At 39.2% G+C, this 14,398-nt stretch overlaps 1 protein-coding gene across 1 annotated transcript in view; it reads right to left on the bottom strand.

Moving 5' to 3' along the window:
- Positions 1–3,407: 3,407 nt before the first annotated feature.
- Positions 3,408–14,398, bottom strand: part of LOC124253288 (dopamine beta-hydroxylase-like) — a 35,229-nt gene continuing 24,238 nt past the window's right edge. The window contains exons 15-18 of the mRNA XM_046687031.1: positions 12,814–12,967; positions 9,830–9,921; positions 4,676–4,679; positions 3,408–3,699 (exon numbers count right to left, since the gene is read on the bottom strand). Of these exons, the coding sequence (XP_046542987.1) occupies positions 3,691–3,699; positions 4,676–4,679; positions 9,830–9,921; positions 12,814–12,967 (259 nt within the window). The 3' untranslated portion in view covers positions 3,408–3,690. The remainder of the gene's footprint in view (positions 3,700–4,675; positions 4,680–9,829; positions 9,922–12,813; positions 12,968–14,398) is intronic.

The following is a 14,398-nucleotide window of genomic DNA, read 5'->3' on the forward strand; positions in this document are numbered from 1 at the left end:
GTAGTGCCAGCTATAGATAGTACATTAGGGAGGGAGATGGTAGGAACGAATAAAATGGCTCTCTCCTTAAATGTATTCTAAGTCTGAATCTAATTTTCGATATGTCTCATGGAAACTTAAGAATTCATGTTGGTTTCATGAGTAATGTTGACATCTGAAGTTGTGGGAGAGTGAAAAAACATATTTATTGTCACCACTCAGAATTTATAGGTAAAAAAAATGATTTTCTTAAATTCTCTTACAAAGCTGTCTTTGAAATTTGCCAACAGAATTCTGACTTGACTTTGCTCACTTGTTACATGTCCTGTCTCTGGAATTTCAAAAGTGTCAGTAAGATTTGCATTAAGTATGTGATAGGTGAAATCACCTCTAATATATTATGATGAGCCACCATTATTTTTATGTTTACAAAGTCAATATTATTGTGGTAGCATGATGTGTAACTTAACCTCCCCATGATGTGAACTTCCTGGTATTACTGGACATAATGTCAGCAGACTCCAAAAAATGTCTCCACGGAATTAAAAGGGGCTTCCTCTCATTTTGCTATGATTTAAATATGAATTTATACTGAATTGATGTGAGCTGAACTGTTCCAACTATGTGTTGATCATACACAGGTGGTGAATGCCCTGTCCACATGCCAGCTGATACAGGTGTATTTGGGCATACATGAGTAAATATATTCCTGGTGTGCAACGGTCATGTTAACACATTTACCTGTGTGTGCATCATTGCTCTTAGATTTATTTACATGACCTGAAGAGGTCATGCAAAAGTATATATATACATATAAGTATGTGTACATACTATGTATGTAGTGCCATGTGAATGCAAAATACTTTTGCTTAGGAATCTTAAAAGCAACATGTGACAGGAACTCTATTAATAGCTCAGAGCAGGCGATCATTCTATACGCAAACACAATCCAAGCTGCTCACAAACTGAGCAAAAGACAAAATGGAACAGAACCCATTCATGTTTAGATAATCCCTGTAGGCATGGACTGGGTTTATTATGGGAATGTGCATCCACCACAGTTCGGAAATTCCAAGACTGATTCAAAACAAACCAGTACTGCTTTGACATCCTCCTCTGCCTTTTGAAATTTGACTTAGTTCATCATCTTTGTTTTAACAAGTGTCATAAACACTTTTAAACAGCTGAATATATAAATATACTGTATGATCAATGTCCGTACTTCCATAATATGATTCCTGTGGGTCTGGACAAAGGAAGTAAAATGTTTCTTTCGTCATCTGAATATTTGCCACCCAGTCTGTTTGAAAATGTTTACAATGTCATTCCACAGGCTCTGGACCTCTGTTTTACACACTTTTTGTTCCGGAGTGAGACCCAGTGATAATCCTGTGTATAGAAATATAGAAAAATCCTTTTTTCTTTTCGCATTGAGACGCCTATTCATCTTGGTTTTAAGAGCAAGTTTAGAGAACTACTCTGATACCTTTGTCAGCACAAATATTTTGCACACATTCTTCATGTGAACAGAAAATATCTTTACTTTTGCTTTTATTTACAAATATACAGCACCTGTAAAAACGCTCAGGTGTGTATAATGTGGCATGTGAACAGGGTGTTATTCAGAAACTTTATGATGAGTATTTTGGATCCAAATAATTTGGACTAAATTCAACATTATGGTCAGATCAGCTGTACATGAATGCTATACCCATCAAAACAAATCATGGAGTATGAAGGTGATGATCTCTTGAAATGTTTTGTGAACCCCATAATGAAGTGAAATTCAAGTATATGTGTAACACTGGCACTCATGCATTGTAGCTTTTGTTAACTGTGTGTTTTGTTCTGACTTAAATACAAAATCAAGGTAAATAATATGTCATTAATTTATGTGTATTTATCTGTCAATGTAGCACTGAGTTGAGATAAAACACAAGCCCTGTCTTGGTCTGATGTTTTGTGCAGTCCACTTGTATTGGGTCCTCATGGACCCCTGTTTGTTGTATGCCATGCTTCAGTTCATGACTTGATTCATGTCATTGTACTCTAGTCGAAGGCTAGATCATGTCATAGTACTCTAGTCCACGGCTAGATAATGTCATACTACTCTAGCCGAGGGCTAGATCATGTCATAGTACTCTAGCCGAGGGCTAGATCATGTCATACTACTCTAGCGGAGGGCATCAGATGTGGATCATGGTGTCAACCACAGGTTTGCTTGGACCTGACTCCAGTCAAATTACAGGATGCCATGACATGGCTGAAATGTCCCTGTTGGATATGATTTACCAGTTGGCTATGATTTACTTGGTGAAATCATGTACATTGTAACAAAATATTACATTTCACATTCATCTCAACAAACGTCTAACTGAAACATCGTCAGGTGATCCATGACATAGCTGGTGTTATCTGTCAATGGCAGGAGAAATATGCACACTAGAAATGGGAAAACATTTAAACTATCACAGATATAACAAGTTGCTGCTTTCAAACTGTATGTCATTCACTGTTTGGTGTTAGATATACATGTATTTGGAGATACACTAGTTGCAATGAAAATGGTTAACTGACAGTTCTCAAAGGTGCAAACTGGCAATAATGTGCTGCTTTCTCTCTGATTGATTGTTGTAAATGACAAAATGCCATTTCTAAAATCATGTTCAGAATAAAATTTATGTACAAAAATGTAGAAACACGTACAGACTTGGTTGTATGGTTCAGCATGGGATGGATAGGGGGCAATCACCTCATCCAGTCATATTTCCTTTGTTGTTTCCTATGATTCAGTACAGTACCTGCTATGATACAGTTGGTGGTGATTACCACCAAGCTGTACCATATATTCTGTCTGGGAGCACAAGGACTTACAACAGACTGGTTTGGCTGGCACCAGGATGACACACCAAATGACTGTCCACCTGATCAAGAGGGCGCCACGTCTGCTCTCATTTACAACCCAAAGATGGAAGTTATAAAGAAGTGGTTTTACACAAGGATAGGCTTCATTTTTTTAAACTACTTTGTAAAGTTCTAAATAAGATCTCAGTCATTCGGTCAAGGCAGTGAAATGAGGTGTTTCATATAGGCATTGTGGGAATGATGTTCTGCAAAGGATATGGGTGGGACAGAAGTAACAATCCTCGCATTCACCTGGAGGGTGATAGCTGTTACTGACCTTTGTTCTGTTTAAAGGGACACTGATCTAGAGCAGTTCCCCAAGACTGGTTGTTGCTTTTGTAATTGTTTCCTCTACCCAGGTGATATATCATAATTCTTGACTGGGTTGCGATCTCTGCTGCGCCACCCACAAGCCCAGTTGGTGGTATATGGGAGTATCCTTACATTAATCAACAAAAATGAAATACAGTTTCGTCTTGGAATTAATTGGAAAATACAGTCGTCTTTTTTACCCATTAATATTTCCATCTTGGTTATTGTGATATTAAGACAAATCAAAACATTTTGAAGTTTAACTTCTGCTATATGTTTGCCTTATGATCCTAGCATTATTAATTTATTATTGTATTTTTATACACTTTTGAACTTCACGATGTGTTTTCAGTGAATTTTTATATTTTGTATAATGATAGTAATATCTGTTATTCGAGCGAGAATTGGCCTCATCATCCATCTCCAACCCCCGTGATCAGAAGTCATCTTCATCTTCACAAGCCAATGACGAACATCATCATCAATGTCTAGACTTTATATATTCTCTAGGTGAGTCATATTTCACACACACGCCCTAAATGCAACCCTAGTGCATATTGTCTGTCTCACATCGAAACAACTTCTCGGTGACAGACTAAATGGAGTGGAATGATTCTGTTGAATGCTACAACAAATACATAAAAAGAAAATATCAAAATTAAAAAAGACTAAATTTATAGCAGTAATGTCAGGCCATTAACTTGTTCGAGGTATGTACCAATCAGTATCCACACACAGAGACGATATCCCATTCATCTGTAGCTGACGAAGAAACCAGTTCCATGTCATGTGTCTTAAAAGTGTAATATTGAAAACGTGTATATAATGTTATCACTCGTGACAGTTTCTCAACTGGTCCTGACCCGTGAAAATCCGGGTTAGAATTGATCTTCAGTAAACGATGCTTGAAGTGTCGCAAGAGGTGACTAACGTTACCCGGTGGTCAGGCTCGCTGACTTGGTTGACACATGTCTTCTTTGAGTGGCATGTTAGAAGTTGGAAAGTACAATATAGAACAAACTTTATGGATAACAACTTCTTATATTCGTGAGTGCGACGTTTCGATACAGGATTCCTGCTTGACACGGTACAAGAATCTGTATCGAAACGTCGCACTCACGAATAAAAGAAGTGAGGATTCCTGCTTGACACGGTACAAGAATCTGTATCGAAATGTCGCACTCACGAATGAAAGAAGTTGTTATCCATCAAGTTTGTTCTATATTGACATGTCATCGTATCCCAATTGCGTAAATCGATGCTCATGCGGTTGATCACTAGATGGTCTGGTCCAGACTCGATTATTTACAGACCACCGCCATATAGCTGGAATATTGCTGACTGTGGCTTAAAACTTAAATTCGCTCACTCACTCAACTGGTCATGTGACTTTGTTTCGGGTTTTTCACATTGGTGTATTGTCTCATTGGTCACCCAAGATACTTGTCAGGTGTGCTATTGGGATTTACAGGATTTTCACCCTTCTTTAAACAAATAATTTAGTCCGACAACAAAGAGCTCCCAACGGGAACAGGTCAAAGGGCCAAAACTGGAAATGTCAAAAGGGCCCAAGAAAAGTCAAAAGGGCCCAAGAAAAGTCAAAAGGGCCAGACCTTTAGAAAATACATGTACATGTATTTGGGATTTCTCGAACTCTCGTTTGTCTTGTCTACATTAACCTGTCCTTTGGTCATGTGTTTAGCTGGTTTATCTTGGACGCAGGCAGTGGTTGAATGGGTAAAATCTATGTGTGCTGGCGGTCAGGTGCCCGACTCTTAGAGTTTGGGTGCATATATCGGATGGGACTCATCTCATCATTAGAATCTGTACTTTACAGTGAAAGTGTAATCCCCAATATAACATGTTACATTTGACCACTTTCTATATGTGACGCTGTGTTTCATAATACGCAATGGTGGCCTGGCATTAATCCTTAGACAGATTTGTATTATTATCCCGACCTTTTTAAGGTACTGGAAAACGTCCCGTTGCCCAGATATTTAACTAATGTTTCTAAGGATGAATTAAATAAGTGTTTACGTACATGTAAGTACTAATGGGCAATAATAGAAGATATCGCAATATCGTGACACTGCCGTCAGTGGTAGGTAACTCATGAAGGAGAAATATATATATTAATTATGATCTTCACCTTTATTAATGAACATTGATTTTCCTTTCGGTACATATTTTTGCAGAGGAAGAATTGTCAGCTGAACTGTCCGTATTTTACGTGGCATTTTACACCATGTAACCCGTGAAAATGTCACGTCCTCTGAGCTCATTTTAGACAAGTCAAATTCGTCCAGTAGGTTGGAATATGTTTGAAAGTGATAAAGAGTAAGTTTCAGTTGCAGAATGCTGGGTTTATCAAGGGGAAATAAGTATATGTATAACTCATTAAGTCTTTCCCCCTTGAATTAGACATTTCCCCACCCCAAAGTGGATATGTCCGTTTAAATCACCAAATATTCTGAAGCTGACTGAATAGTGCTGCTAAATCAGACTGTAGAAATGTGACAGTAGGCGAAATATATGAAGAACAAAACGCAGACACAACATGCGAAATACGTGCCACTGCCCAACAACTTGGTTCACATATTGAGGTTGTTGAACGGACTGAGATAATGATTGTCAAGAAGATGAAGAACTGTGTTTGATGGCAATGTGTCAGGAAGTGGTGTTGCTGTCTGAGTGAACTATTCTTGTGAGTCGTTGCTGACGAACTTTTTACTTAGGTGGTTATGCTTCTTGGTGAATCTGAATTTCTAATAGGGTTGGCAAAATCAAAAGATTTATTGAAAAGCTTAGTCTGTGCTTCTGGCATACGGATTATGTGATAGGGTTTCATTGCAGTCAGGTCAGATCCTCCCACCATAACTAGAAAGTTGAGGAAAAGAGACCAGTGTCGCCGCCCCATAATTTTTATACAAAACAACAACAACAAACAAACAACAACATAAACAAAAATCAACAAAAGAAAAACCAAGACAAGACCAAACTCTCCACAAGACTGTTTGACATGAAGGATAGCGTGAAACTTCCAGTAACCAGCATCAGTATTCCAGCTGCTCCAGTCCTTGGTGACAACATGTTACAACTTTTGAGTCACAATCTGGCACGGCCTTTCTACGTAGAATTCAAAGCGACCCTTACTCGAGTCATGATAATTTATTTTATTTGATCTTGGGTACAATGTTCAATGTCTCAAATAAATAATTAAAACATTGTATATGGTAGGCGTGTTGGTTTTCAGGTGAACAGTTGTTCATGTTCATGTGTTGACAGGTCATTTTCCCTCCTTTTTTGTTTACAGAAAGATGAGTGACTTCAGAACAGTTGATGTAGTTTGTAGACTATAGTGAACACATGTAACTGGCCTTTTTACAAGGGGCGCTTAAGGGTAACGTTGACACTTGTGGAATACTAATAAATGCAACATATACCATACACAAGTGCAAATGTACAGGTATCTTATGTTCATTCGTAGTGAACAATGTCACCATGACGGTTCGTGAGAGCACAGTTTGGTTGTGGATCCCTAATCATCTAGGCAGGCTTTATATATCATCACAGGTGAATATTAACATTTTATGTCAGTACTATCAAGTTTTCATTATTTGGGTATTTGATACAGTATAAGGTCTACATATCACAATATTAGCATTTACATTACAAACACACAGTGCCCGATGTATGTGAATGGCGAGTGAATGTTAGCCCAGCCCATATCTGACAGTAGCAGAAGGACGATGATTGTATCTCCTTCAGACGGGTGTCGTGTTCCAGAGAAATGTCGTTGCAAATGATCGTCTCTCCTGTCCCGCATGTTACGATGCACAGTGTATCATTACAGGGGCCATCTCACTATGGGGTGAGCCATCGGTAACCTGGAGATTCTCATCCACTGTAGGGTCGATGCTTGGACTCTTACAATGGTGGCGTTACGTCATCCACACATTGACCTGTGAAGTTACTGAGAGGGAGTGAGAGCTCAGTCATTTATAGAATCATAAGGGATCTATCAGCTTTAATTTGATAAAATAGTAGGCCTAGTTTATTGTTATCTAAATATAATTATGCAAGACAATGTTATGGATAACAACTTCTTGAGTTATTTTACACAACGTTTCTGGGCTGGTTCTTGCCCCTTCGTCAGGTGGATCATGATCATAGTGAACAATACAGTTATATATATATTGATGTACAGGAAGCCAGATATGTAAATAAGTATATACAAGCGCAAGGGGGGAAGGATATATAATTAAGTATGTACAAAGGATCTCCATGACAGCAAGCAAATCAATGACACTGTACAATAAGTTAAATCCAATTAATAGTCAATCTCCTTATGCCCGTGCCACTGTGAAAATTCATAAAAAGCCTGTCAAAACTAGAATCCTTGTGTGCTCACGAGCTTCAGTTTACTACAATACAGCTCAATTTCTTTCTAAAGTGCTTGCTCCCTTGGGGAAAGAAGGTAAATCCTTAATCAGCGACTCGGCATCATTTGTTGGACGCTAAATTATCAGGCCGAATGGTCAGCTATGATGTAGTTGACTTATTTACAAACATTCCATTATACGAAGTTCTGGACATTCTCCGTGCACAATTAGACAGTTGTGTTGACATCTTGACACAGAACTCAGCATAGACAGTATAATCGAACTGGTATCCAGCTGTTTCCAGACTTCATATTTCACATGGCAGAACAACATCTATCAACAGATTCATGGGCTCCCCATGGGTTCACCACTGTCCCCTCTGATGACTGAAATCTTCATGAACAGCTTTGAAGAGTCAGCCCTACAAACATCGCCGTTCCAGCCATTATGCTGGTACAGGAAAGTGGATGACACTTTCGCCATCCTTGATCCTGACCACAACCCTGCAGTCCTCCTAGATCACCTCAACAAACAGCACAGCCGCATCCAGTTCACCTTGGAAATTGAGGATCAAGACAAGCTGCCTTTCCTTGATGTATCTCTCGACAATTCATCTAACAAGATCACTCCCTCTGTCTACAGAAAACCAACACACACTGACCAGTATATTCATTATCTATCCAACCACCATCCACAAATAAAACGAGCCATAGTTTCGACCCTAACCAGACGTGCCAAGGCTATCTGCGACCTAGCCCAACTCCAAGATGAAATCGACCACCTCAAAACAACCTTCACCACCCTCAACGGATATCCCAAACAACTTGTAGAGCAGACCGTAGCCACAATCCTCCATCAACAAAATGACCGTCCACCCAAACCCGAACCAGCTCCCATCCGGATCAACATTCCCTACGAAGGCCAGATTAGTCATCACATCAGCCGACCTCTTAGAAAAACTGCCAGTGTAGATGTGACATTTTATTCTGATAAAACTTTGAAATCAATCCTGAGAGCGAATAGAAGAGGTGGCAGCAACCAGACCAAACCCAATCCCAGAGGATGCATCTACAAAATTTGTAGTGATTGGAAGCAGTTATATTGGAGAAACTTGCCGGCCGTTCAACATCAGGCTAAAAGAACATAAAACTTCAGTTGAAAAATCTGATCTCAAATATGCTCTCTCAGAACACATCGTCAAAAATCCAAATCACTCTATCAACTGGCAACTCACTGAAATCCTGGCTTCCAACATCAGTAATTGGCGCAAAAGAAAACTTCTTGAATCAATCAACATAAGATTAGTACCCGAGATCAACAGGGATCAAGGGGTTTACCTCCCTAGCGCCTGGTGCATCACCAAGAAATTATAGACTCCCAAACCACTCTGCTGTGTAAACATACTCTTGTTTTTACAATAATACCCTATCCTTGTATTCTTCTCTTTCATCTCACTGCATTGTTCGTACATACTTAATTATATATCCTTCCCCCCTTGCGCTTGTATATACTTATTTACATATCTGGCTTCCTGTACATCAATATTTATATAACTGTATTGTTCACTATGATCATTATCCACCTGACGAAGGGGCAAGAACCAGCCCAGAAACGTTGTGTAAAATAAATCAAGAAGTTGTTATCCATATTTGTCTTGCATTACTACACCAACTTCAAATGCCTTTGAAGAATTTTAAAATATAATTAGATCTAAAGTATAACGTCTAAACAGTGCCATATAAAGATCCACAGACCCGGTAACTGCAAGATGTTATTACCATCTCTGTAACTTGAACATGTTGCTAGCACATTAAAGTATTCCTTCGTTTCTGTGGTTTCGGTCTCTCCAATGTTGTTATATTATCCTCGGTGTAATATGTTAATGAAAACGTTTCTGAACAATAATTTGTTGCTTGTTACATCTAAAGGTCATTTGATCCTGTACACATGTACAGGTCACGTGGTTTTAGATTTCGGCTGAAACTGTTTGGACAATAGAATGCACGAGAATGAGATCCAACCAAATTGCCATGTATTGTTCACACTTTTCATACACATGATGCATTGTAATGCACATTAGGACTTGGATACACACAAGTATCAGTTCCATGTATAACGTGAAACATGGGAAACGCTTGATGCTGTTTCACATACCACACAGATCATTACAGTGACACTCAGTAATCAATTCAGATATATGTAGTTCGGAGAAGATGGTACTGACAATCTAATTCTGTCTGTGATTTTACAGCAAGATGGGCGAGTCCGATCCTTTGCATATGCTTCCTTGATGCATGAGACCACTGAAGGCACTTGTAGGCGGAACACCATTCCAGGTACCCTGAAAGTATATAGTATGTGGAAATACATGACAGATTATGACATCTGCTGATACAACGACTGGATGGTATCACATATGGTGGAACGTCATAGTTACACTGGAGGAGGATAAATGTGAATAACAGCTGGAATGTAACGTTTTTCAGTTTTGATACGGCGTATCAGCGTAATGAGCGAGGAAGACGAAGATAAGCAGGTCTCAACCGTTTACTCAATAGGTAAAACCCATGATAAAGGGTGTAGTGCTGTCAGACCTAGAAACCTATGACTGTGGGCCCGAATCCCCGTAATGTTTCTAGGTCTAGTCTAGCATGACAAAGAGACACAACACTCCCCAGCGAATTGCACCGTCGCCAGCCGTGCCTCTTCAAGTTTGGGAAGAAGTGGAATTCTTGATGGTGCCACATCGGGTTATGGTGCCGGGCATAATCCTGGAGTGTAAAATCTCTTCCCGTTAGGAGAGTTTTTGTCAGTGTTAGTGTCAGTGTTTTTCGATGTCTCAGCTTAGTCAGGTGAGTTGGTTAACGGCGTACAGTTAGCCGGCTAGCATGCAGACGGTTGTAATCAGTAACCTAACTCCGGCGTAAGTGAAAGTGATGTAATTCGATGTTTGAGCTCCATGAAATGAAAAAGAAATGAAATATTCATGGTCCCAATCAATCTCAAATGGTTCGAAAATAGGTGTCTTTGTGACAGAGTTATGGCGCTGACTATATTTTCTCCACCAAAGTGCCCACCTTTCTCAGAAACTGATGAAGTTACATGGACCAAAGGTTCGAAAATTAATTACACTGACTTAACTTTTCTATTTTTTTATTTTAACGTTTTATGAGTAGATGTTCACATATACAAGGCATACATAAATAGGTAGTATCTACAGGTTTATCTACCTTAGACGGTGTTACATTGACCATTCTTTCTTTGCAGATATTACATATAGATAAGTAGGCATAACTACATAATATATAGGTAGGCATCGGTACATAATGTTTCGTATTGTATATGAATTACAACTTGTGTATGTTTGACTGCATCTGGTAACCAGCACGGTACAAGTCATTTAACATTACCCATTATTTCTCAACAGATGTTTACATGTACATAAGTATACATAGTGCAGTGTATGAAAACGTCTACTGCATGTTTGACTGTTTCTAATCACCTGCAAGGCAAATCATTGAAACATTAAAGTGTACTCTTTAAGGTTTACAATTAAATATTAAGCTATAAGTCTACAAATAGCGTGTGGAAAGAGGACCAAAATGTAATAAAATTGGACTGATTGTTGTTTGTAAAGGCGATAAATTTACATGCTTGATAGTAACTTAATATTTCTTTTGGGAAGCTTTTAAAATTAGGTTTTCCTAATTCTCCCTTTTCTTCTCAAATTGTAAATATTTTGTTTCACCATGAGACAAACGGCACTAAGTGGATTATTGTTACTCCCCTTAAAACAAAAACTAATATTTTCTGGTGTTAAGTCAAAGTATCCTTCAGCCAACCTTTCTGTCTTACACTGACTTAACGTTGCAAGTTTATCTGAAATATACTGATCAAGACTGAAAATTGGACTAAATTCGGTGTATATTTTCAAATAAAAACAAATTTCAAATGACTGAACGTGCCCATATCTTCCTAAGGGCTCTTCTCTGTATAGTTATCCTTACGTCCCTATTATTCACTACCATATCAACAAACAAAATTCTAATGTGCTCCATGGCAGGGCACGATGCATTGGTGGTCAGTCAGTCGTCTAACTCGTCGCTGCGCAGAGTTGCGTCCCTTGGGCACCGTAGAAGCCTATGGTCATGGGTTCACATAGGTGTTGGCCCCAGTCATGTTTCTCGGCTTGACAGCTTAAGACAAGCAGTACTTTGAATTTTCGTCCCACATTAAGCTGAAATAACTGTGAGCAACCCTCTTTAGTAAGTTCGTCAGAAATACTGACTGACTGACTGACTGAGTTTGGTTTTACGCCGCTTTTAGCAATATTCCAGCAACATCACGGCGGGGGACACCAGAACGTCAGAAATACAGTATACTTAGTTATTTCTGCTGGTTCTCCCACCATCTAGTCTGTCTCACAGTCCCTGAACCACATTATTTTCCCTACTGCCTAGCCCTCTCTGCAGTGCTAAAGCCCTAAATAAAGCAAGTCTAGATTTCCTCAGGTTCTGAATCTCTGGTCCCCCTAGGGCTCCTTTTCAATTTAAATGGGCTTGTTTGTTACAAATGATATTCAGAGACTAAGCATTAGTGTAGCCACCATCCTGCACTGGGGATTATAGAACGCTGTCTTCGTGTTGTACTTAGTAACTGTTTTAGCCCTCATGCCTTTGTCTGTTGAGAAATAGCCAAACAGTCACGTTCAATGATACCTGCCAGGACTTGTTCTCAGTTGAAGCTTCCCAAACAGAACTCAGACGTGTAAATTGCATATTATAAGCAATCTAGCATAATTTTGTTCCCCACCGTGATATTGCTGGAAGTATGGTAAAAGCGGCGTGTGACCATACTCACTCAGGCATTATACAGAGTAACAGAAGTCATGGTGAAACATGACAGTACAGCAGAAGTGCAAAAGTGTAGGCATGCCAAGATCTGGGTTCTGCCATTTCAATCGAAAAAGACGTCGTTGTGCCAAGGTGGTGTAGCATTCGCAATCTAGGCCTAGACATTTGTAACTGAGCAAGATTAGTATCCCCAGGTCCCAGTGAAGACAAAACCAGATCATGATCCCACACTGTCAGACAGCTTCCTTTAACATTCAATTATTTTGTCATTTATATCACATATCACAAACTATCAGATCAGTATCTTTGATACTCTTTTCACTTCATGCAATCCCCTATTTGTGTCACATGTTTTTTCTAAGTGTCTATTTGTTACTTACACAAAATCGTTGTCCATCTGATTTGTTACACTGCACAGAAAGTGATGAAGTGTCGTACAAGTATTCCAACAGGTGTATGTTGAGAGGGTTCCAATCAATTCCGTGGTAGTTAGCACGGCTAGTCTTCAGTGGAGAGGTCGGCTGCAATTCCATTCTGAAAAGTTCATTTTTGACTTAGTAAATAATTAAGAACACTTTTTTAGGAGATATACACACTATTGGGTGGAGATAGTGCATCAATAGGCCACTATGATTTCGTCCATTATGTAATTCAAAATGTCATTTTATGCATGGCATTTGCTGAATGCTAACATAACTTATATCAGAGGACTGGATCCCATAATTCCCCTACTGTTACAACTATAGATGTTTTCTGTAGCACTCTATTTCAAAATACTTTCATTGTATTAGCTGTAGGTGGACCTGAGGCCTAATTGTTGTTGTTTAACGCCGAGCTCAGCAGTATTCCAGCTATATGGGGGCTATCTGTAAACAACCCAGCCTGGACCAGACAATCCAGTGATAAAAATACATGTGTCAACCAAGTCAGCGAGCCTGACAATCCGATCTCGTTAGTCGCCTCTTACGACAAGCATCTGTTGCTGAAGACAATTCTAACCCGGGTCTTCACGTGCCCTTAATACTGAAATATATGAAATGAAACAGACACAAAACTTAACTCATTTCAGTGCTGCGCTATTTGGATGGAAATTCCCAATTTTACTCAACCAGAGCACATTGCTTTCAGGTAAAACAATATATTTTCACGCGGTCAAACAGATAAACACAGATTGTAAATGGCAGAAATGAGAACAAGTAAGAGTTAAGGCAGAAAACATAACATCCACTGTAACTTGTGTGCTCTTGTCTTAAGCTAGAATGATTCTTTCAGCTTTTACAACGTCAAATGTGGGAACATTGTGCAATGCAAGTTGCCATCTAATATCTTTATTTTTTAGCCTAAACCGGGAACTCTCTATTTGGCCAACACAAGTGAGAAGATACTTCACAAAAGGCATCATGAAAATATGCGTCCATCACACCACATGGTACAATGGGACCGTCAATGGGTAGAGTTATCCTCCCGTCAATGGGTAGAGTTATCCTCCCGTCAATGGGTAGAGTTATCCTCCCGTCAATGGGTAGAGTTATCCTCCCGCAGCAACAAATAAGTAACAACGGATAAGAGAAACATCCTCCGATAAAGTAGGGTCACTTGTGAGTTGGTGAGTTGTGAGTAGGTAAGACAATACTGATACACTGTTTTAGTTATTCAGGGTGAGTCTCATACTGAGCTACACCATTTGCTTCTGTAGAAAATCATTTGTCGGAATGGCATAGAGTTTCACTCTAAAATGGTATTCTTTTGACGAGAGGATGACCACTCTCTATCTCTTTTTCTGGTCAGGACAAGATATGAGGCTTTGGGAGTAATCTGGTGGAAGAGTTTTGGACGCCACATCTCCTCCTTCATCATATTGAAGGCCTTAGTCATCTAGCTGGAAGAGTGGTTAGAGATATATGGTGCAAAATTAGAAAGGCAAAAGTAGAAAACTGGAAATATCTGACGGAGCCAGGTTTTTCA

Source organism: Haliotis rubra, unplaced genomic scaffold (genome assembly GCF_003918875.1).
Source record: "Haliotis rubra isolate DU_JTF1 unplaced genomic scaffold, ASM391887v1 Scf538, whole genome shotgun sequence".
In the NCBI taxonomy this organism is placed as follows: domain Eukaryota; kingdom Metazoa; phylum Mollusca; class Gastropoda; order Lepetellida; family Haliotidae; genus Haliotis; species Haliotis rubra.